Source organism: Arvicola amphibius, chromosome 9, assembly GCF_903992535.2.
Source record: "Arvicola amphibius chromosome 9, mArvAmp1.2, whole genome shotgun sequence".
In the NCBI taxonomy this organism is placed as follows: Eukaryota; Metazoa; Chordata; class Mammalia; order Rodentia; family Cricetidae; genus Arvicola; species Arvicola amphibius.
In genome coordinates, this window is record NC_052055.2 from 110688185 (window position 1) to 110703953 (window position 15769).

A 15769-nucleotide genomic window follows, 5' to 3' on the forward strand; every position below is an offset into this window, starting at 1 on the left:
CATCTTATATTAAATGAGATAAATAAGGAATGTCTTTTAATTTCCTTCCTCCTGTTTTACATGACTCTCTTCTCCCTCCCTCCCTCCCTCCCTCCCTCCCTCCCTCCCTCCCTTCCTTCCTTCCTTCCTTCCTTTTTTTAGCAGTGTTGCACTCTGTAGCCCTGAGTGACCCCAAACTCATTCTATAGACCAAGCTATTCTTGAACTATAGAGGCCTGCTTTCCTCCTCCTCTCAAGTGCTAGAAATAAAGGTGTGCACCACCACAAATTATATCTTCTTGCCAGCCCTGTGATGGAGACAGGCAAGGTATTTGTCTGTCACACGGGTGTGCACATAAGATCCCACAGGACCAGGCACGTTCCCTCCATCGCCTAGAAGATATGATGTTGGACCTGTTCCCGCTCTAGGGAAATTGTGCTTTTAACTAGATGTATAAAGAATGCCTAGGATAGAGTTACAACCAGGATAGAGTTTATTTTCTGCCCCATACTCATTGTTAACAATCTTTATATTTCTAAAACAGTTTTAGAGTTTAGGAAAGATAGTACAGGTACTTACTGGGAGAGGGATGTGCAATTGCCTTAATTTAAGTTGTGGTCATGTGCTGGTAAGCTGACTCAGCAGGTAAAGGTGCTGGCCATGCAAGTCTTGCAGCCTGGGTTTTGAGTCTTGCAACTTGCATAAAGGTGGAAAAAGAAAACAAACTCCTTGCATGGCACATAGGCACCGACATACCCATCTCTTTCTCTCACACACACAATAATAGCAGATAAAATTTATGGGTTGGAGGAATGTTTCCGTGGTTACAAGCATCACTGCTCTGTTGGAGGGACCCAGGTTCAATTCCCAGGCTCCCACGTCCTGCAGCTTAGGACTGCCTGTGACTCCAGCCCCTCTCCAGGAAGTCCAATGCCTCTGACCTCTTCAGGCACCTGCATTCCTGTGGGCAAACCCACACAGAGTCACAGACACACATAAGCATGGCGAAAATAAAGTGAAATCTCTTTTTAAAGAAGAAGAAAAGAAATTTAAAAAGCTGTCGTTGTAGAATATCCCAGGAAATAATCTTGTGCACTTAGGCAAAGCCCGGGAGACATTTTGCATTCTGTTGATTGCTGTCCCCCACCCCCACCACCGAGAGGGAGGAGGCAAAAGACACCCTACCAAGTCAGGATCTTAATTCTGTTTTATAGTCTGACGCCTTAACAGTTCTGTCTGAAAATCAAGGTGGCACGTGTATGAGCAGAGGGCCAGCAAGCCCGGTGTAAAAGCTGCTGCAGACTCTCCCAACAGGGAAGCAGCCACAGTCTGTGTTTTGTTAAGCATTTGGCCAGCTAATAGACCCAGATATCTGAAATAATGAAGTTCGCCCATACTGTAATTTAATTTTCTCAAAATTCTAAATAGTTATTCAGATACTGCTGGTATTTTATGTAAATATTTATATAGTCAATTCTCTTCGTTGTGTATAAAGCATATGTGTGTACATAAGTTTGACTTTTGTGTGTGTGTGTGGCCACCATATGTAGAAATAATTGAGAAGTAAATGACAGAGAAAGAAAGACGTTGGGTAGGTTTATTTATGCTTCACTTTCAGGTCGAGCCATAATTACACTGAATAATCTTATGGAAAGGTTAATAAGTTACTAATGTGCTGGTGATGAAAGTGGCTTTTAAGGAGCCCAAAGGGTTTGGTGAAACAGAAAGAGCAACACCTGAGATGTAGATCTCGGCCAGGTCCAATCCCATGAGTGACTTAACCACCCTGAGATTTTTTCTCACCTTGCCATTAGACGGAATAATTCCTGATGCCCTTGTCTGTTAAAAACACATTGTGAAATGCTAATGGATTCTGTAACATTTTGAGTGCATAAAAAATAATCTTTGGTAAAAGCCATAAAAGCATTCTATTAATATGCTAATTCATACTAAAGCAAAATCTGTTTTGGTTTGTACAAAATTCCTATCAAGCCTGCTTTGCGGGCCACTCCTGTAAATCCCAGCACTTGGGAGACAGGTAGGAGGTTGAAGAGTTCAAGGTCATGTTCAGCTATATGAGGAATTTGTCCCAAAGACAAATTCCATCAGATCAAAACCTCTAGCTAGTTTGAGTTTGTTTCTCTGTATTTTAATCTAGATTTCTTATCATACATAACAGATCTTCACCCACAGTGAATTTTATGCATTAAATGAAAAAGGTAGCAGCAAAACATGTTTAGGTTTTAGCTATCTGGGCTAGCAGTTTCCCTCGGAGCTCAGATAGGAGGGATGTTGCTGAGCAGATCAGACTGATACGTGCCTGACAGAGTAAAGACGCAGGTGGTGGGAGCTGAGACAGAGGGGTGCTGGTGGGGCAGGTTGGGGTGTGTTAAGATGCACCCGCTTTCCCACCGTGTCCAATACCCACAGCTATTATTTTTAGAAAGAATGCATGAGACATCTGCCATCCTCACAAGAGTGACAAGGGAATCTTTGGGCTGGCATGCGTGTAGCCCTTTTTAAGTGCATGTATGTGCACATACACATGTAGAGGGAGTCTTCCTACTCTTCCTGTGTCTTAAATAATATAATCCTGTAGTTGACTTCCTGTGTTATTAGTTTCCTGGTGGCCTTCCAAATATCATATCGCTTTACACAGGATGTAAGAGTTCAATGACAGGTTAACTCTGACACCTCCCTCTGACACCAAGGGTGTGTGTCATACGTGTGTGCCACACATTCTTGTATACCCCGTAAAGCCTACAACCATGCTCACTATCTTTACTTTATATGAAAACCTATTTCTTATATTTACCTTCATTCTTGCCATTTCCAGAGCCCCTCCTCGATTCAGATAGGTCTAATTTTCTATGGGGTTACCATGTTCTCATTGTCTTAGGGATGTCCTTTCTGTTTCCCTGCTTGAATCTGTTAGCAACAGTGGTCTCTTCGGCCCTCTGATGGCCCACAGCTGATCTTCGTGTTCAGCAGCCTGACTGGGTCTCACAGTACCATCTGTTGTTAGGGTGCTCAGCGGCCCCTCTGCTTCTAGAGTCTGTGGTCTCATTTCCTATGTTACTCTGAGCGCGTCCTTTCCTCTTTGTGTTTTCTTACATTGCCTTACGTCTGACCCTTCCTCTTCTTGTGTAGCTCTTGATATTCCATTCTCGTTATATTTTAATGTAAATTTTTTATTAATTGACGTATCTTTTAGCTTCCCTGACTCTCTGCCCTGCTGTATGACATCTACTTGTGAGCTTAATCAAAGGAACTCTGCGTTTCTGAGATGGTATTTTTTTTAATCAAATATTTCCATTCGGCTCTCTTGGCAATTCCATCTCTAGGCTGAAATTCCATCTGTCTCTCTTAATTAATTTTATAAGTTAGCATACAAAGAATTGGGTTTCATAACATCTTCAAACGTATGTGTCTTTACACCTGTTTTGATCTGTTCCCCTGGAGCCCCTCCCCATGTGTCCTCTCCACTCCAGCTGGTTCTCTTTCTTAGCGGTTTCTCCCTGCTTCTGCTTTCCTATTATATATATACCATGACCCTCTCTATTTTCTGTATCCACAAAGGTCTCTTTAAACCCCTTCCATGGCCCTCTTTCTGAGTTCATAACCTACACACATACAACATACACACACACACACACACACACACACACACACACACACACACACATTTTAAAATTTGTGTTCCGAGCATGAGAGAACAAGAGATGATTGCCTTTCTGAGTCTGGCTTCCTTTACTTAGCAGGTTGCATTCATTTCCCTGAAATTGCCATGATTCTGTATTTTTTTTCTTTTACTGTATAAAATCCCATTGTGGGGGTTGAAATGTCAGTGGGTAAAAGTACTGACTTTAGATCCTCAGTATCTACTTAAAAGCCTGCACAGTAGCTTAAGATCTCTAATCCTAGTGTACCCCTCCAGGGAGATGCCCCAGGAGCTCACAGGCTGTCTATGAGCTAACACAGTGGGGAAAAAAAAATCTATCTCAAACAAGGCAAAAAGGAGAAGACCAACATGAATATCATCTTTTCAACTGCCACACACACATGTGCGTGCACACACACATGCTCCAGTGCACACACATCCTCACATGCACACACACACACACATGTGTTCACATATGTAGTAACACACTCTTGAATCCACAGAGATGAGCAGGCACACACCACCCATTCACAGACACACACAAATTTCATTGTATCCGTGCACTTCCTTCTCTTTAGCTACTTTTCAGTTGATGGACACTTGGGATGACTCTACAATGTAGCTGTCATAAGTGCAGCTATGAACCTGGCGGTGCAAGCATCTCTGCAGGATGTTGACTTCCTTTGGCTGAGTCCCAAAAGGTGCACCCGGACCATATGGTCATCCTAGTTTTGGATTTTCGCGAAATCTCCAAACTGATTTTCAGAATCGATAGACAACCTTACACCACCTCTTAGCAGTGCATAAGGGCTCCTCTTTCCCCTCGTTACACCTGTGTTCGATGTCACTCATTCAGTGACACGAGACAGCTGTTCTGAATGGGATGTGATAGAGTCTCAAAGCAGTTTGAATTTTCCCTGCCGGGCTAAGAATGTCAAACACAGGGCTAGAGAAATGACTCAGAGGCAGATGGGAGAGACCTAATCGGTCACCAGGGATGGAGCAGAGCTTCCGCTTGACCTGGTCCTCAGATTCCTCCAATGGAGACTTCATTTGCCTTTCGCCTAGACTCCAGCACACTCCGCTTGTGGTCAGCCCTCCCACAGGACATGAGCAGAGCGGCAGGATTCTCTCACGTTGTTGGCTGCTGTTGCTCTCACTCTGTGCTAGACTCCGCTGAGATCAGGGGTCTTTCCCTCTGGCCCAGGCTATGGTAAGGCGTATGTCTTGCCTCAAGGCTGGCACATTTGGGGCCTTTTTCCTATGGCGCTCTCTTACTATTTGCAGTTGCATGATTGGAGGCCCTTCATGCTGGCTTGCATCCCAGCAAACTTGTACCAATTGACACTGCCCCAGTAGCTAGCTCGGGCTCTTAGAAACAAGGCTAGGGCGTCATCTGCCTCTTTCAGGATGCTGCTGCTTGCTTCACATTAAAAACATAGTTCCAGCCCTGCATGTGGGAAGGAATGAGATCTCCTTTACTGAAGAATTGATATGCAAATACCAATAGGCTACTCCACAGGAGTTCCTTACCTCTTGGTTTGTTCCCAGGTTTCAGGAACAACTACTATACAATCTAGGGATGACCAGTGACCTGGTGCCTACCAATAGGTAGGTTTGACACTAGAGAAGCAGAGGCGTTCTGATCCCTGTCTCAGAATACCACAATAAGAGGGTCTGCGGAAAGACTTGGGATCCCAACCCTGCCACCACTGAATGTATTTCTTCACTGGCAAATTACAGAGCAGGGCCTTGTCTCATTTTACCAAACAGGGTTATTTTTGTGCTACCTGGCAGATTGTTGCAAGGATTTGCAAGCCATGTATGCGTGTCTCTCTGTGTGTGTACATGCATGTGTTTTGTGTGTATGTGTGTGCACGCACATGCATGTGTTTGTGTATGTGCACATACAATGTGCATGTGCATTGTGCACATCAGTATCAAGGCCAAAGGTTCACCTCAAGTTTCATCCTCCAGGGAGTATCCACCTTGTTTGTTTGGGGCAGTCTCTCACTGAGACCTGGAAATTGCAAATTAAGACTAGACTGGCTGGCCAGCAAGCCCCAAAGTTCGCTCTGTCTCTGCCCTCTCAGTGCTGGGATTATAAATGTGGACCACTGCACCCAGCTTTTTTACATGGGTTTGGGTCTTCTTGCTTGTGCTGCAAGCAACTGAGCTCATGCTTCAGTTCCCTTTATAATACCTTTGAGGAGGTTTTGAGCTATGAAGCCGTCCTCTAGCAAATGTCCAGGGCATTAGAGTCAAAGCCCACTTCTGCCACCTACTCATCTATGCAGGAGAGAACAGAATCCAGAAGAAAGCGTCCGAAGAAGATGCGACCCTTCACCCTGTCAAGCAGCCTATATGACAAAGGCTAATGAAAGCCTGTGCCCTGGGAAAGCCCTTTCCTTAAGGAACCATAGCAGTTGAACTGTCATGGCTTGCTGCCTAGCTCAGAGCCCCACCTGCTGGCTCAGGACTAGATTCATTCACATAGCGCTGCTGGCTGGACTGAGAGCCTCAACACCAGCAGAGCGTACTTCCCTCTCTGCTGTCCCCCTCAGCAAAGACCAAAGCCTACGCCAAGCTTGTCACAGGGCTTCAGATCCTCTCACCACCCCATCCCTCAGCTGAAACCTTCGATCGCAAGCCTGCGGTAGATCCAGTGCCAAGCCGAGCAAATGAATGCCCTCAGCCATAGCAGAACTGCTGTCGCTTTTGTAAATGATTAAAAACAAAAGCCCCACAGCCATCTTTGTTTGTAGATTTGTAGATGGTATGTGGCTGCGTCGTAATGTGGTGGCAGAGGTGAGCAGGGGCTTCAGGTGTGATGTGGTGTGGCCAGCAAAGTCTAAGATTCTGCCCTCTGGCTCTGTCCACAGAATGTTTACCTGGGGACTGGGGTTGAGACCAGTAGTTGACTGCTTACCTGGTGTACACAAGGCCCTGGGATTAATATCGCTCACACACACACACACACACACACACATACATGCATACCCACACACGCACACATGCACACGTGTATGTATCAGTTTTACCCACTTTTTTTTCAGAGCTATTTTTTCTTTTATTGAAAATAGTTTTTTTTCATGCAATGTATTCTGATTGTGGGTTTCCCTCCCTCAGCTCCTCCCAGTTCCTCCCCACCCTCCCGCCCATCCTAATCCACACTCTGTCTCTCCTTAGAAAGCAAATAGGCAGGGATAGAGAGATGGCTCAGTGGATAAGAGCACTGACTGCTATTCCACATGGACCTGGTTCAATTCCCAGCACCCACATGGTGGCTCACAAGCATCTGTAATGAGGTCTGGTGCCCTCTTCTGGCCTGCAGGCATACATGCAGACAGAATACTGTATACATAATAAGTAGGAAAAATAAACAGTCATCTAAGGAATATTAAGAAAATAAGATAAAAACAAATTGGAATAGGATAAGACAAACAAACAGGGGAAAAAAGAGCCAAAGAAAAAGCATAAGGAACATATAGACACAGACACACATACCCATTTGCACACCCAGGAATCCTATAAAGCATAAAACCAGAAGCCATAATATATACACAAAGACCTGTAAGGTTTAAAAGAAAATGCCCTGGCATGACATTATGAGACAAAGAACCTCTAAAGATGCCACCGAGTTAGTTTTCTATTGGCATCTACTGCTGGGCAGGGGCCAACCCTAAGAGTGATCTGTTTCCCCCAGGAGACCCCCTAGGAGGAACCTAATTTTTCCTTTGCCCGTGGTTATCAACTGGATCTGGGGTGGGGACAGTGCCTCTCTCAGCTCTAGGACCCCATCTGGTGCAGACCCGCGGGGCCTGTGATGCTGCCTCAGCTTGAGCAGATCTGCTGTGCTTAAAGGGCCTTATTACCCCGCTGTCCTCCATCTCTTCTGGCTCTTAAGCGTCTCCACCTCTTCTGCAGAATTCCCTGAGCCCTGGGAGGAGGATCTGATGCATCCATTTCTGGGAACACAGTGCAGTGTCACTGTCCACCGGTGTTGCTAAGGCAAATTTGTTTTACTCAAGCAGGCTTTCGTCTTCCTTTATTGAATAAATTGATCACTGGCTTGTATTTTGGTATCTGAGAGTAATGGAAATAACCCTTAATTATTATGAAAATAACTCTTAATATTTTAGTTTCTAAGAAGAATGTGATAAAGAGATTGTACAGTCTCCTATTTGTAGGAGAAGGTATAGATTTGTTTGTTTGTTTGTTTGTTTGTTTGTTTGATTTTAAGACCAAGGGACTGGAGAGATGGCTCAGTGGTTAACAGTGCTTTGGGTCTTCCAAAGGACTGAGTTCAGCTCCCAGTACCCACGCTGAGAGGATGACAACCCACCTATCACTCCAGCTCCAGGGACCCAACTCAGGCTTCTGGCCTCCAAGGGCATCTGTTCACACAGGTGGCAGACATTCAAAAAAAGCGCACAGACATGTACACATAAATAATAATTTTTTTTTTCAGTTCAAAAAATTTCGCGGACAATATGGGGGCAAAGTTCATGTTAGACAACACACCATGAAAATGCAACCAGTCAGATACAGGTGGTGGAAATTTCTACAGCACAAACTATTTATTCAGTGAAGGAATAAACAGAGAAGAAGGGGGAGAATAGTGAGCTCTGGGGAGTGGAAGGGACGGGAAGGATCTTGGAGAAAATACAGCATTCAGACGAACCCAGATGCTTGGAGACACAGACCGTTGAGAGTTTGAGTGCAGGTAGGAGCTGAGATATTGTGGTATTATTTCCACTTCTTTTCTCATAATATTGACATTGCAAGCACTGTCATCTGTCTGTCTGTCTGTCTGTCTGTCTGCCTGTCTATCTATCTATCTGTATCTATTTATCTATGTCTCTGTTTATTTATCTCTATCTCTATCTGTCTGTCTGTCTGTCTGTCTAACTATATCTATTTATCTATGTCTCTATTTATTTATCTCTATCTCTGTCTGTCTGTCTGTCTGTCTGTCTATCCTCTCTTCCTCTCCCTCCTCCCTCCCTAGCCTGGGCTACTTAGGAAGATCCCATCTCTAACGACTCTTTCTTTATTAGAGATGATTAAATTGAGCTATTTATTGGATTATCTTCCTCTTCTTAGTTCTTACTAAGTGTGGTAGAAGTCAAAGGTTGACTGGTGTAGGGTAGGGGCTGGGGCTTGAACTCAGGGCCCTGAGTATGGTAAGCAGGCCCTCTCTGTGCCCAGCTCCAAGGTTAACATTTAGTGAACCTGGATAGGGAGGATCTGAAATTCACTATACTTTTCCCTCAGACTTTATGTTTAGATTTTTTTTTATTATAGGACGTTTTATTTTTTAACCGTATGTTTAAAGTTAGTTATTTAAATAACCCTCCACCCATGTTCATGCAAGAAACCCTAAATAAACACATGGGTCATGAAAAAAGATATGAAAGTAGAGGGGGCCTTGTTCAGAAGAGGGGTTCACTGGGAGTAGGGGGTGGGAATGAAGAATATGATCAGAGTACATTGTGTGTGTGTGTGTGTGTGTGTGTGTGTGTGTGTGTGTGTGTGTGTGTGCTTGAAATTGTCAAAAAAAAATTTTTTTCAGGGGAAAATAAAAATATAAAAAGTGAAGAAATTAAATCCCGGTTCTGTGAGCCATCTCTGCTTGTCAGAACTGCGAAGCCAGTTGTAAGTGGCATTGTGTGAGCTGATGCTGTCCTAAGAGAGGGTAGGGCCTGGAGTCCACATCACCACTCACCAGGAGGGGCTCAGCCCAGTTCCTCATGGCAGGAAGTGGTCAGTACCTGGTAGCCGTGGCATCTGCTCTTAAAGCTCTAGATGTTTAATTGCTGTGAGCCTGGTTGACAGGTGATCTCTTTGGAGCTTTCTGAACTGCGTGGTGCAGGCACCCAGGAATAAGAATTCAGTGTCTTGGATTGTTTCCAGCGTATACATATGCTTCCTTGATGGGTTAGAAGCAACAGTCAATGGATGGGTAGAAGAATTGCCAATGATGCAGGGGGAATGTGTAGGCAGCAGGAGCTCTGGGGGCCAAAACAAGGGACAGGTGTCTCCATCTCAACGAATGTGAGCTCTCATTTACAACCCAAGCCTCCTGCTGAGTCTGGGAAAGCTGAGCCCGGAGACATTCCTCCAGCTCAATCTACAGTAACTTGTTGTTTCCATTATGCTAAGCGGTGTAAAACAAACAAACAAAAAACCTGTAAGAAAACATATTGATATATAAAGATGTACGATTTGGATCAGGCATTAGTGATGCATGTCTTTAATCCCGGCTCCCAGAAAGCCAGGCAGATCTCTGCGGGTTTGAGGCCAGCCAAAGTTACATAGTGAGACCGTGCCTCAAGTTAAAGGAAATGAAATACAATAAATAAATAAGAAAGAAAGAAAGAAAGAAAGAAAGAAAGAAAGAAAGAAAGAAAGAAAGAAAGATAGATTGATTTGGGTATTCAAAATTTCACCTCATCTGTCAGTCACCACCAGCAATAAAATGTTTAAACTTGAACCTCATCTCACAAACTGCCTCCCTTCAGATTCTCGAGTCTCATTTTTCGCGGAGGGGAACACTGTTAGAGAGAATGGTGGAAAAGTGTACTGTCTGTACTTGAAGGAGGAAGGGGAACAGAGCAAGGCTAATGCTGCTGAGACGCGGGACGCGGTGTTTTGCTTAAGCTGTGTGTGTCAGGCCTATGACATCTTCTCTGCTTCCCCACAGAATGACATCACTCCTCTACACGTCGCCTCAAAACGAGGAAACGCAAACATGGTGAAGCTGTTGCTCGACCGGGGTGCGAAGATTGACGCCAAGACCAGGGTAAGTATCCTGCCTGGCACAGGCCTGTGTGACTCTTTCCAGTGGCAGAAATCCTTACCTGGTGCTGGCGCTGTGGGGAAATGCCATTTTTTTTTCTGCTTGATTTCTCTTTGGAATCTCTTGGGAAGTGGTTCCATTTCATATACCATTGCGTGTGTGTTCAAATGACGACCTCTGGCTTGAACTGGAGAGCAAGGGCTCAAGTCTGTCGGTTGCCCTGAGTTAAATCTTCAAGAGTTACTTGACAGAGTTGAACTTGAGTGAGTCTGATGTGAAATCTGACCGCTTTTCTGCTGGACATTTCATTTGCACTTCCATTCTGCTTGTTGGGAATTGAAAATCATACACAGCATGGACTTCCTCAAGAAACAAATGGTCGGATGGCCAGCCTCTTCTCAGTAAACATGGAGAGGAATTAAAAGGCATTTCCACCCTTGTGTTTGCTGAACTAGTTTTATCATTGTCCAAATCTAGTCACGTGCCTGTAATCCTCATGCTGTCCAGGCAGAGACAGGAGGCTCCATGGAGCTTGCTGCGCCGTCAGTCTAGCCAAATCGATGACCCTCGGGGTCAATGAGAAATCTTGTCTCACAAAATAAGCTGGGGAATGACTACTGAAGACACAGTGCTAGCCTTTGGCCTCCATAAAGAAGGACGCATCACATAGGCACACCCCTACCCACAAACGTGCATTCATACACAGAGAGAGGCGGGGGGGGGTGGTGAGGGGAGAGACAGAGACAGAGAAAATTCAAGATATAGATGAATCTTGAGGATAGAATGCTGAATCAGATAAACCAGTCACTAAAGAACACATCCATGTGATTCTAAAGGACTGGCCATGTAGCTCCATACAAGTGTGGCCTCGGCCTGCATGAATTTCTGGGTTCAACCCCAGCACCAAGGAACATGTACCATAGAAATAGAAAGAAGAGAGGCAGTTGCCAGGGCAAAAAGGGAAATGAAGTATTGCTTGGGAATGGAGTGTCAGATTAAGAAAAAAGATGGCAATGGGTCCAATGACCCATCAGGCCAACGCAAATATAGTTATTAATACAGTTTTAAAGATGGCTTTGAGGGTACAATGTATGTATCTTATCACAATTAAAATGTTTTGTTAAATGTTTTCAAAATGCCTCAATATGTCTTAAGTGGATGCACATGGTACTTTGTTTTTGTTGTTATGGAAATGGTAGTGGTGGTAGAGGCTGAAGCCAGCCCTTTATGCTGCTGTGTGCAATTTATGGGCTATAGCACACTGTGCACACCTCTCAGCTTAGCCCTTGATTTAGGTAGGTTAGTCACCTGTTCTCTTTAGACTTCTGTCATCTAAAACTAAAAGAACAAGCCAGGTGTGATACTGTATGCCTTAATCCCAGCCTTCATCACAGGCAGAGGCAGGTGGATCTTTGTAAATTCAAGACCAGCCTTGTCTACAAAGCGAGTTGCACATAGGAACTCTGTCTCAAAATAAAATAAAATAAAACAAATTAGAAGAAGGAAATACCCACAGTGACCAAGATATTTATCAACCGTGCCAGCCAGACATAGGCAAGAATCCCAAAGCTAAGAGGAGGAAGTGGACAGTCGTCATCTGCTTACAAAGGGAAACTTAGTCTTCTCCAAAGGAGTCTCTCTGAGCATATTAGCCACAGTGAAAGGCAGACCCCATGACAGCCATTGATGACCGACTCGAAATGAACTCAATGGCACTTTGTAGACCTTCTGTCTCAGGTCACTTTGAGCATTTTCGGTCTTACTGCTCTTTTGCTTGAATATTACGGTTTCCGAGTTTGTGTTTTTATGGGTTTGTGATTGTGTGGTTTCTCATGCTTTCTCTTCGTTATTTTTCTTTTTCTCATCTTTATTATTTGTTATTATTATGGTGAAGATGCTTTGTTTGCCTGTTTATTTCTTTTCTAAAGAGAGTCAGAGAGAAGGCCTGGATTTGGATGGGTGAGGAGGTGGGGATGATCTGGGAGGAGTTAAGGGAGGAAAAACCATAATCAGAAAGTACTGTATGAAAGGAAAAAAGAACTGACCAAATAAAGTAAAAGTCTTAGCTTGAAAAAAGAATAAAAGCCATGCCAAGACTTTTGTTTCTCCACATTTCACATGTTTATTGCAGGATCTGGACCAGAGACAGTCTAGTGAAAGCAATGCCATTTGTCTACAGGCTCCCCACCTTGTAATCGTAGCCCAGGCCCCACTTCCGAGAATCCTTATCTCCATGTAGCTAAACCCAGCCTGGCAAACTAACTGTATTCATGCCAGTCTTTCATCTACTGATGTACTCACTGTTAGTGACATTTGTCCACTCAAAGAATAAGTGACCATGGACTGTCTGCTCAACTCAGAGAAGGGGTGAGGCAACAAAATAGCCGTTTTTTTTTTCCTAAAGCCCGAGGCTACAGGTTCGTTTGTATCTTCTACTCCATCTCTAGGCCAGACCAGCCTGGGTGTTAGGTAGACTGACATGTTGACTGTTGAACCTTAAAGGAACAGCTGTACCCTACTAGAAACAATCTTACTAAAGAGAGGAATGAAGAATGATAAAGGGCGCGCCCCCTGAAGGGCCATCTCGGTAGAGAGCAATTGCATTGGATCTTCTGAGTTGACTTTTCTCCATTTCCATAAGGAATTATCAGTGTGTAAAGTATGCTAGAGTGTCGCTGTCAGCCACAGTTCCTCCGCTAAGCGTGGGCTGTGGAAAGGAGCTGCAGGGGACAATGGCGGGGCATTGATCGCTCTTGCCATTTTGTCCCAAGGAGGTGCAGGATCATTTATGAGTACCAGGAATCTGTGTGAGGGAGAAATGAAGAGTGTAGGCGCCACGCAAAAGAGGATGGTGAGGCCGGGCGGTGGTGACGCACGCCTTTAATCCCAGCACTCGGGAGGCAGAGGCAGGCGGATCTCTGTGAGTTCCAGACCAGCCTGGTCTACAAGAGCTAGCTCCAGGACAGGCTCCAAAGCTACAGAGAAACCCTGTCTCGAAAAACAAAACAAAACAAAACAAAAAAATAAAGAGGATGGTGAAGGTGCCTGGCCACCGTCTGGGACTTTAGCTGACTGAAGATGGCTTTATTTCTCCTTCTTTTGATGCAGTCTTTGCTCAAAAAACAAATCATTTATTTTTCACTTTCCATCATATACAAACCCGTAGGGTGTCCACACAGAGAGGCAATCCATTTTCTCATCGCTGCGACCAAATACCTGACAGGACGCAGCTACCTGGGGGAAGAGTTCATTTAGGTTTGAGGGAATACAATATCAACTTCCCTATCACGGCAGGGAAAGCATGATTGGTAGCTCCATTGTGTAAGGGGGTGTATGAGACCAGGACTTCACATTACCTCCCTTCTTGACACAGGCGGAAGCTGAGTGTGGGCAGGGAGTGGTAAAGTACCTGGAACTTCAAGGCCTCTCCCGGCAACCCACTTCCATAAGTGAGGCTCCTCCTCCTAAGGGCTCCTTGACCTTACCAAACAGCACCACTCACTGGCAGCCGAGTGTTAGCACACCCTGCTCTCCTTCCCAGTGCAGACAGCAAGCTTCTCCTCGTCTTATATACTTCGCAGCAAGAAGAGCTGTGGATCTTCTCACTTCAATAATTAGGACCGGGGATGTTGACTCAGTGGGTAGAGAGTGCTTGTCACACAAGTGTGGGGACCAGAGTTCAGATCCCCGGTCCCCATGTAAATTCCAGATGGGCATAGCAATTCGTATGCAATCCCAGACAGGAAGGCAGAGGCAGGGATATTTACAGCATGCTAGCTAACTCTGTACTCTCGGAACTGGTGAACTCTGGGTTCCACTGAGAAACCCTGCCTCAATATATAAGATGAAGAGTGGCCTGTGGCCTAAGAATTTACTCAGCATCAACCTCTCCCTCCACAACATATACACATATGAGTTCCCACACACGAGTATCCCCCCCCCCACACACACACATGAAGAGTAGTTAGGGCTGAACTCGATGATAGAACTGTTGCCCAGCCTATGGAAGGTTCTGGATTCAAATCCCCAGCACTGTAGGGGTTAAAAAAAAGAAAAGGCTTACCAGAAGATTCAAAATGCGTATACATCAATCTTCCCGGAGTTTAGGAGGGCCTGATATTCCAGAGCCTTTAGGTCTCTGTGCATTCTGTCGCAGGAAAGCTTTCCCCAAATCTCCAGTGCCGTCAGACTGAAGCGATATCGCCTGGCCTGTTGGCTCGCTCTAGCTCTTGCCCACATGGCGTCATGTCTGCCTAGTCCTTCTGTGATGGTGGCAGGAGTGTGTGGGGTGTGCACACTCACCAAGGCAGCGTTTCAGCCCTAGTCTATATGCAGCTCTTGATTCAAGGGCTTCCTGGCAGTTGCTGTTTTCCAACAAGATCTTAATGGCTTTGTTAAGATGCTGTGCCGGGGACCGCCGGCTGTGCTCTGCGCTGAAGTCTCACTCTCTCCTAGGCTAGCATGAGTGTTGGGTACTTGTTAAAGGAAGACTCTGTGGCAGATGGTCCTATACCATTTTTATTTCTTTTGCGTCAGTTCCCAGCCCAGTCAGAGACTCAATACAGTCCTTATTCTAGAACAATTCTAAATGTCGAGTTCCCCCTCTTCACGAACTCCTCACCATTTAATAAGAAGGCTAAGATGAGCTATGGTGGCGCACACCTTTAATCCTAAAGCTCAGGAGGCAGAAGCAGGTGAAGCTCTGAGTTCAAGGCCAGCCTGGTCTTCCAAGTGAGTTCCAGGACTGCCAGGGCTACACAGAAAAACCCTGTTTCAAAGAAAGAAAAGAAGGGAGGGAGGGAGGGAGGGAGGGAGGGAGGGAGGGAGGGAGGGAGGGAGGGAGGGAGGAAGGGAAAGAAGGAAGGAAGGAAGGAAGGAAGGAAGGAAGGAAGGAAGGAAGGAAAGGCTGCAGGCTTTCATTTCCTAATGATACATGTGGGGGAACAGTACTGATTCCTGGAACGCTGGCTCCAAATCTCTAAGCCTGCCCTGCCCTTTCAAACTCCTTAGCAAGGTGCCCAGCACCCAATCCTCACAGACCCCATTACTCAGCATTGCACACAGAGTCACGCCTTGACATGGAGACACACATGTCCACAGAACTTTGTAGACATCAAAAAGTATTCACCAGAACTGAAAAAAGATACGCACTCTATATATTCTATTGTCAAAAGGCCTTAATGGGCTTGATTGGGGGCTGGTCCTTCAGTGATGGATCCAATTCTCAAGTAAGGATGAGAAGATATTTATAAACAGGTAGAAGGGGGAGGGTTGTCTTCGTAATTCCTAACCTACTGCCCTGAGATGTCTGCCGGAGAACACAGTC

At 45.1% G+C, this 15769-nt stretch overlaps 1 protein-coding gene across 1 annotated transcript in view; it reads left to right on the forward strand.

Moving 5' to 3' along the window:
- The window catches only part of Ank3 (ankyrin 3), a 302267-nt gene that overhangs the window by 126384 nt on the left and 160114 nt on the right, over window positions 1-15769 (forward strand). The window contains exon 8 of the mRNA XM_038341994.1: window positions 10348-10446. Within this exon, the coding sequence (XP_038197922.1) occupies window positions 10348-10446 (99 nt within the window). The remainder of the gene's footprint in view (window positions 1-10347; window positions 10447-15769) is intronic.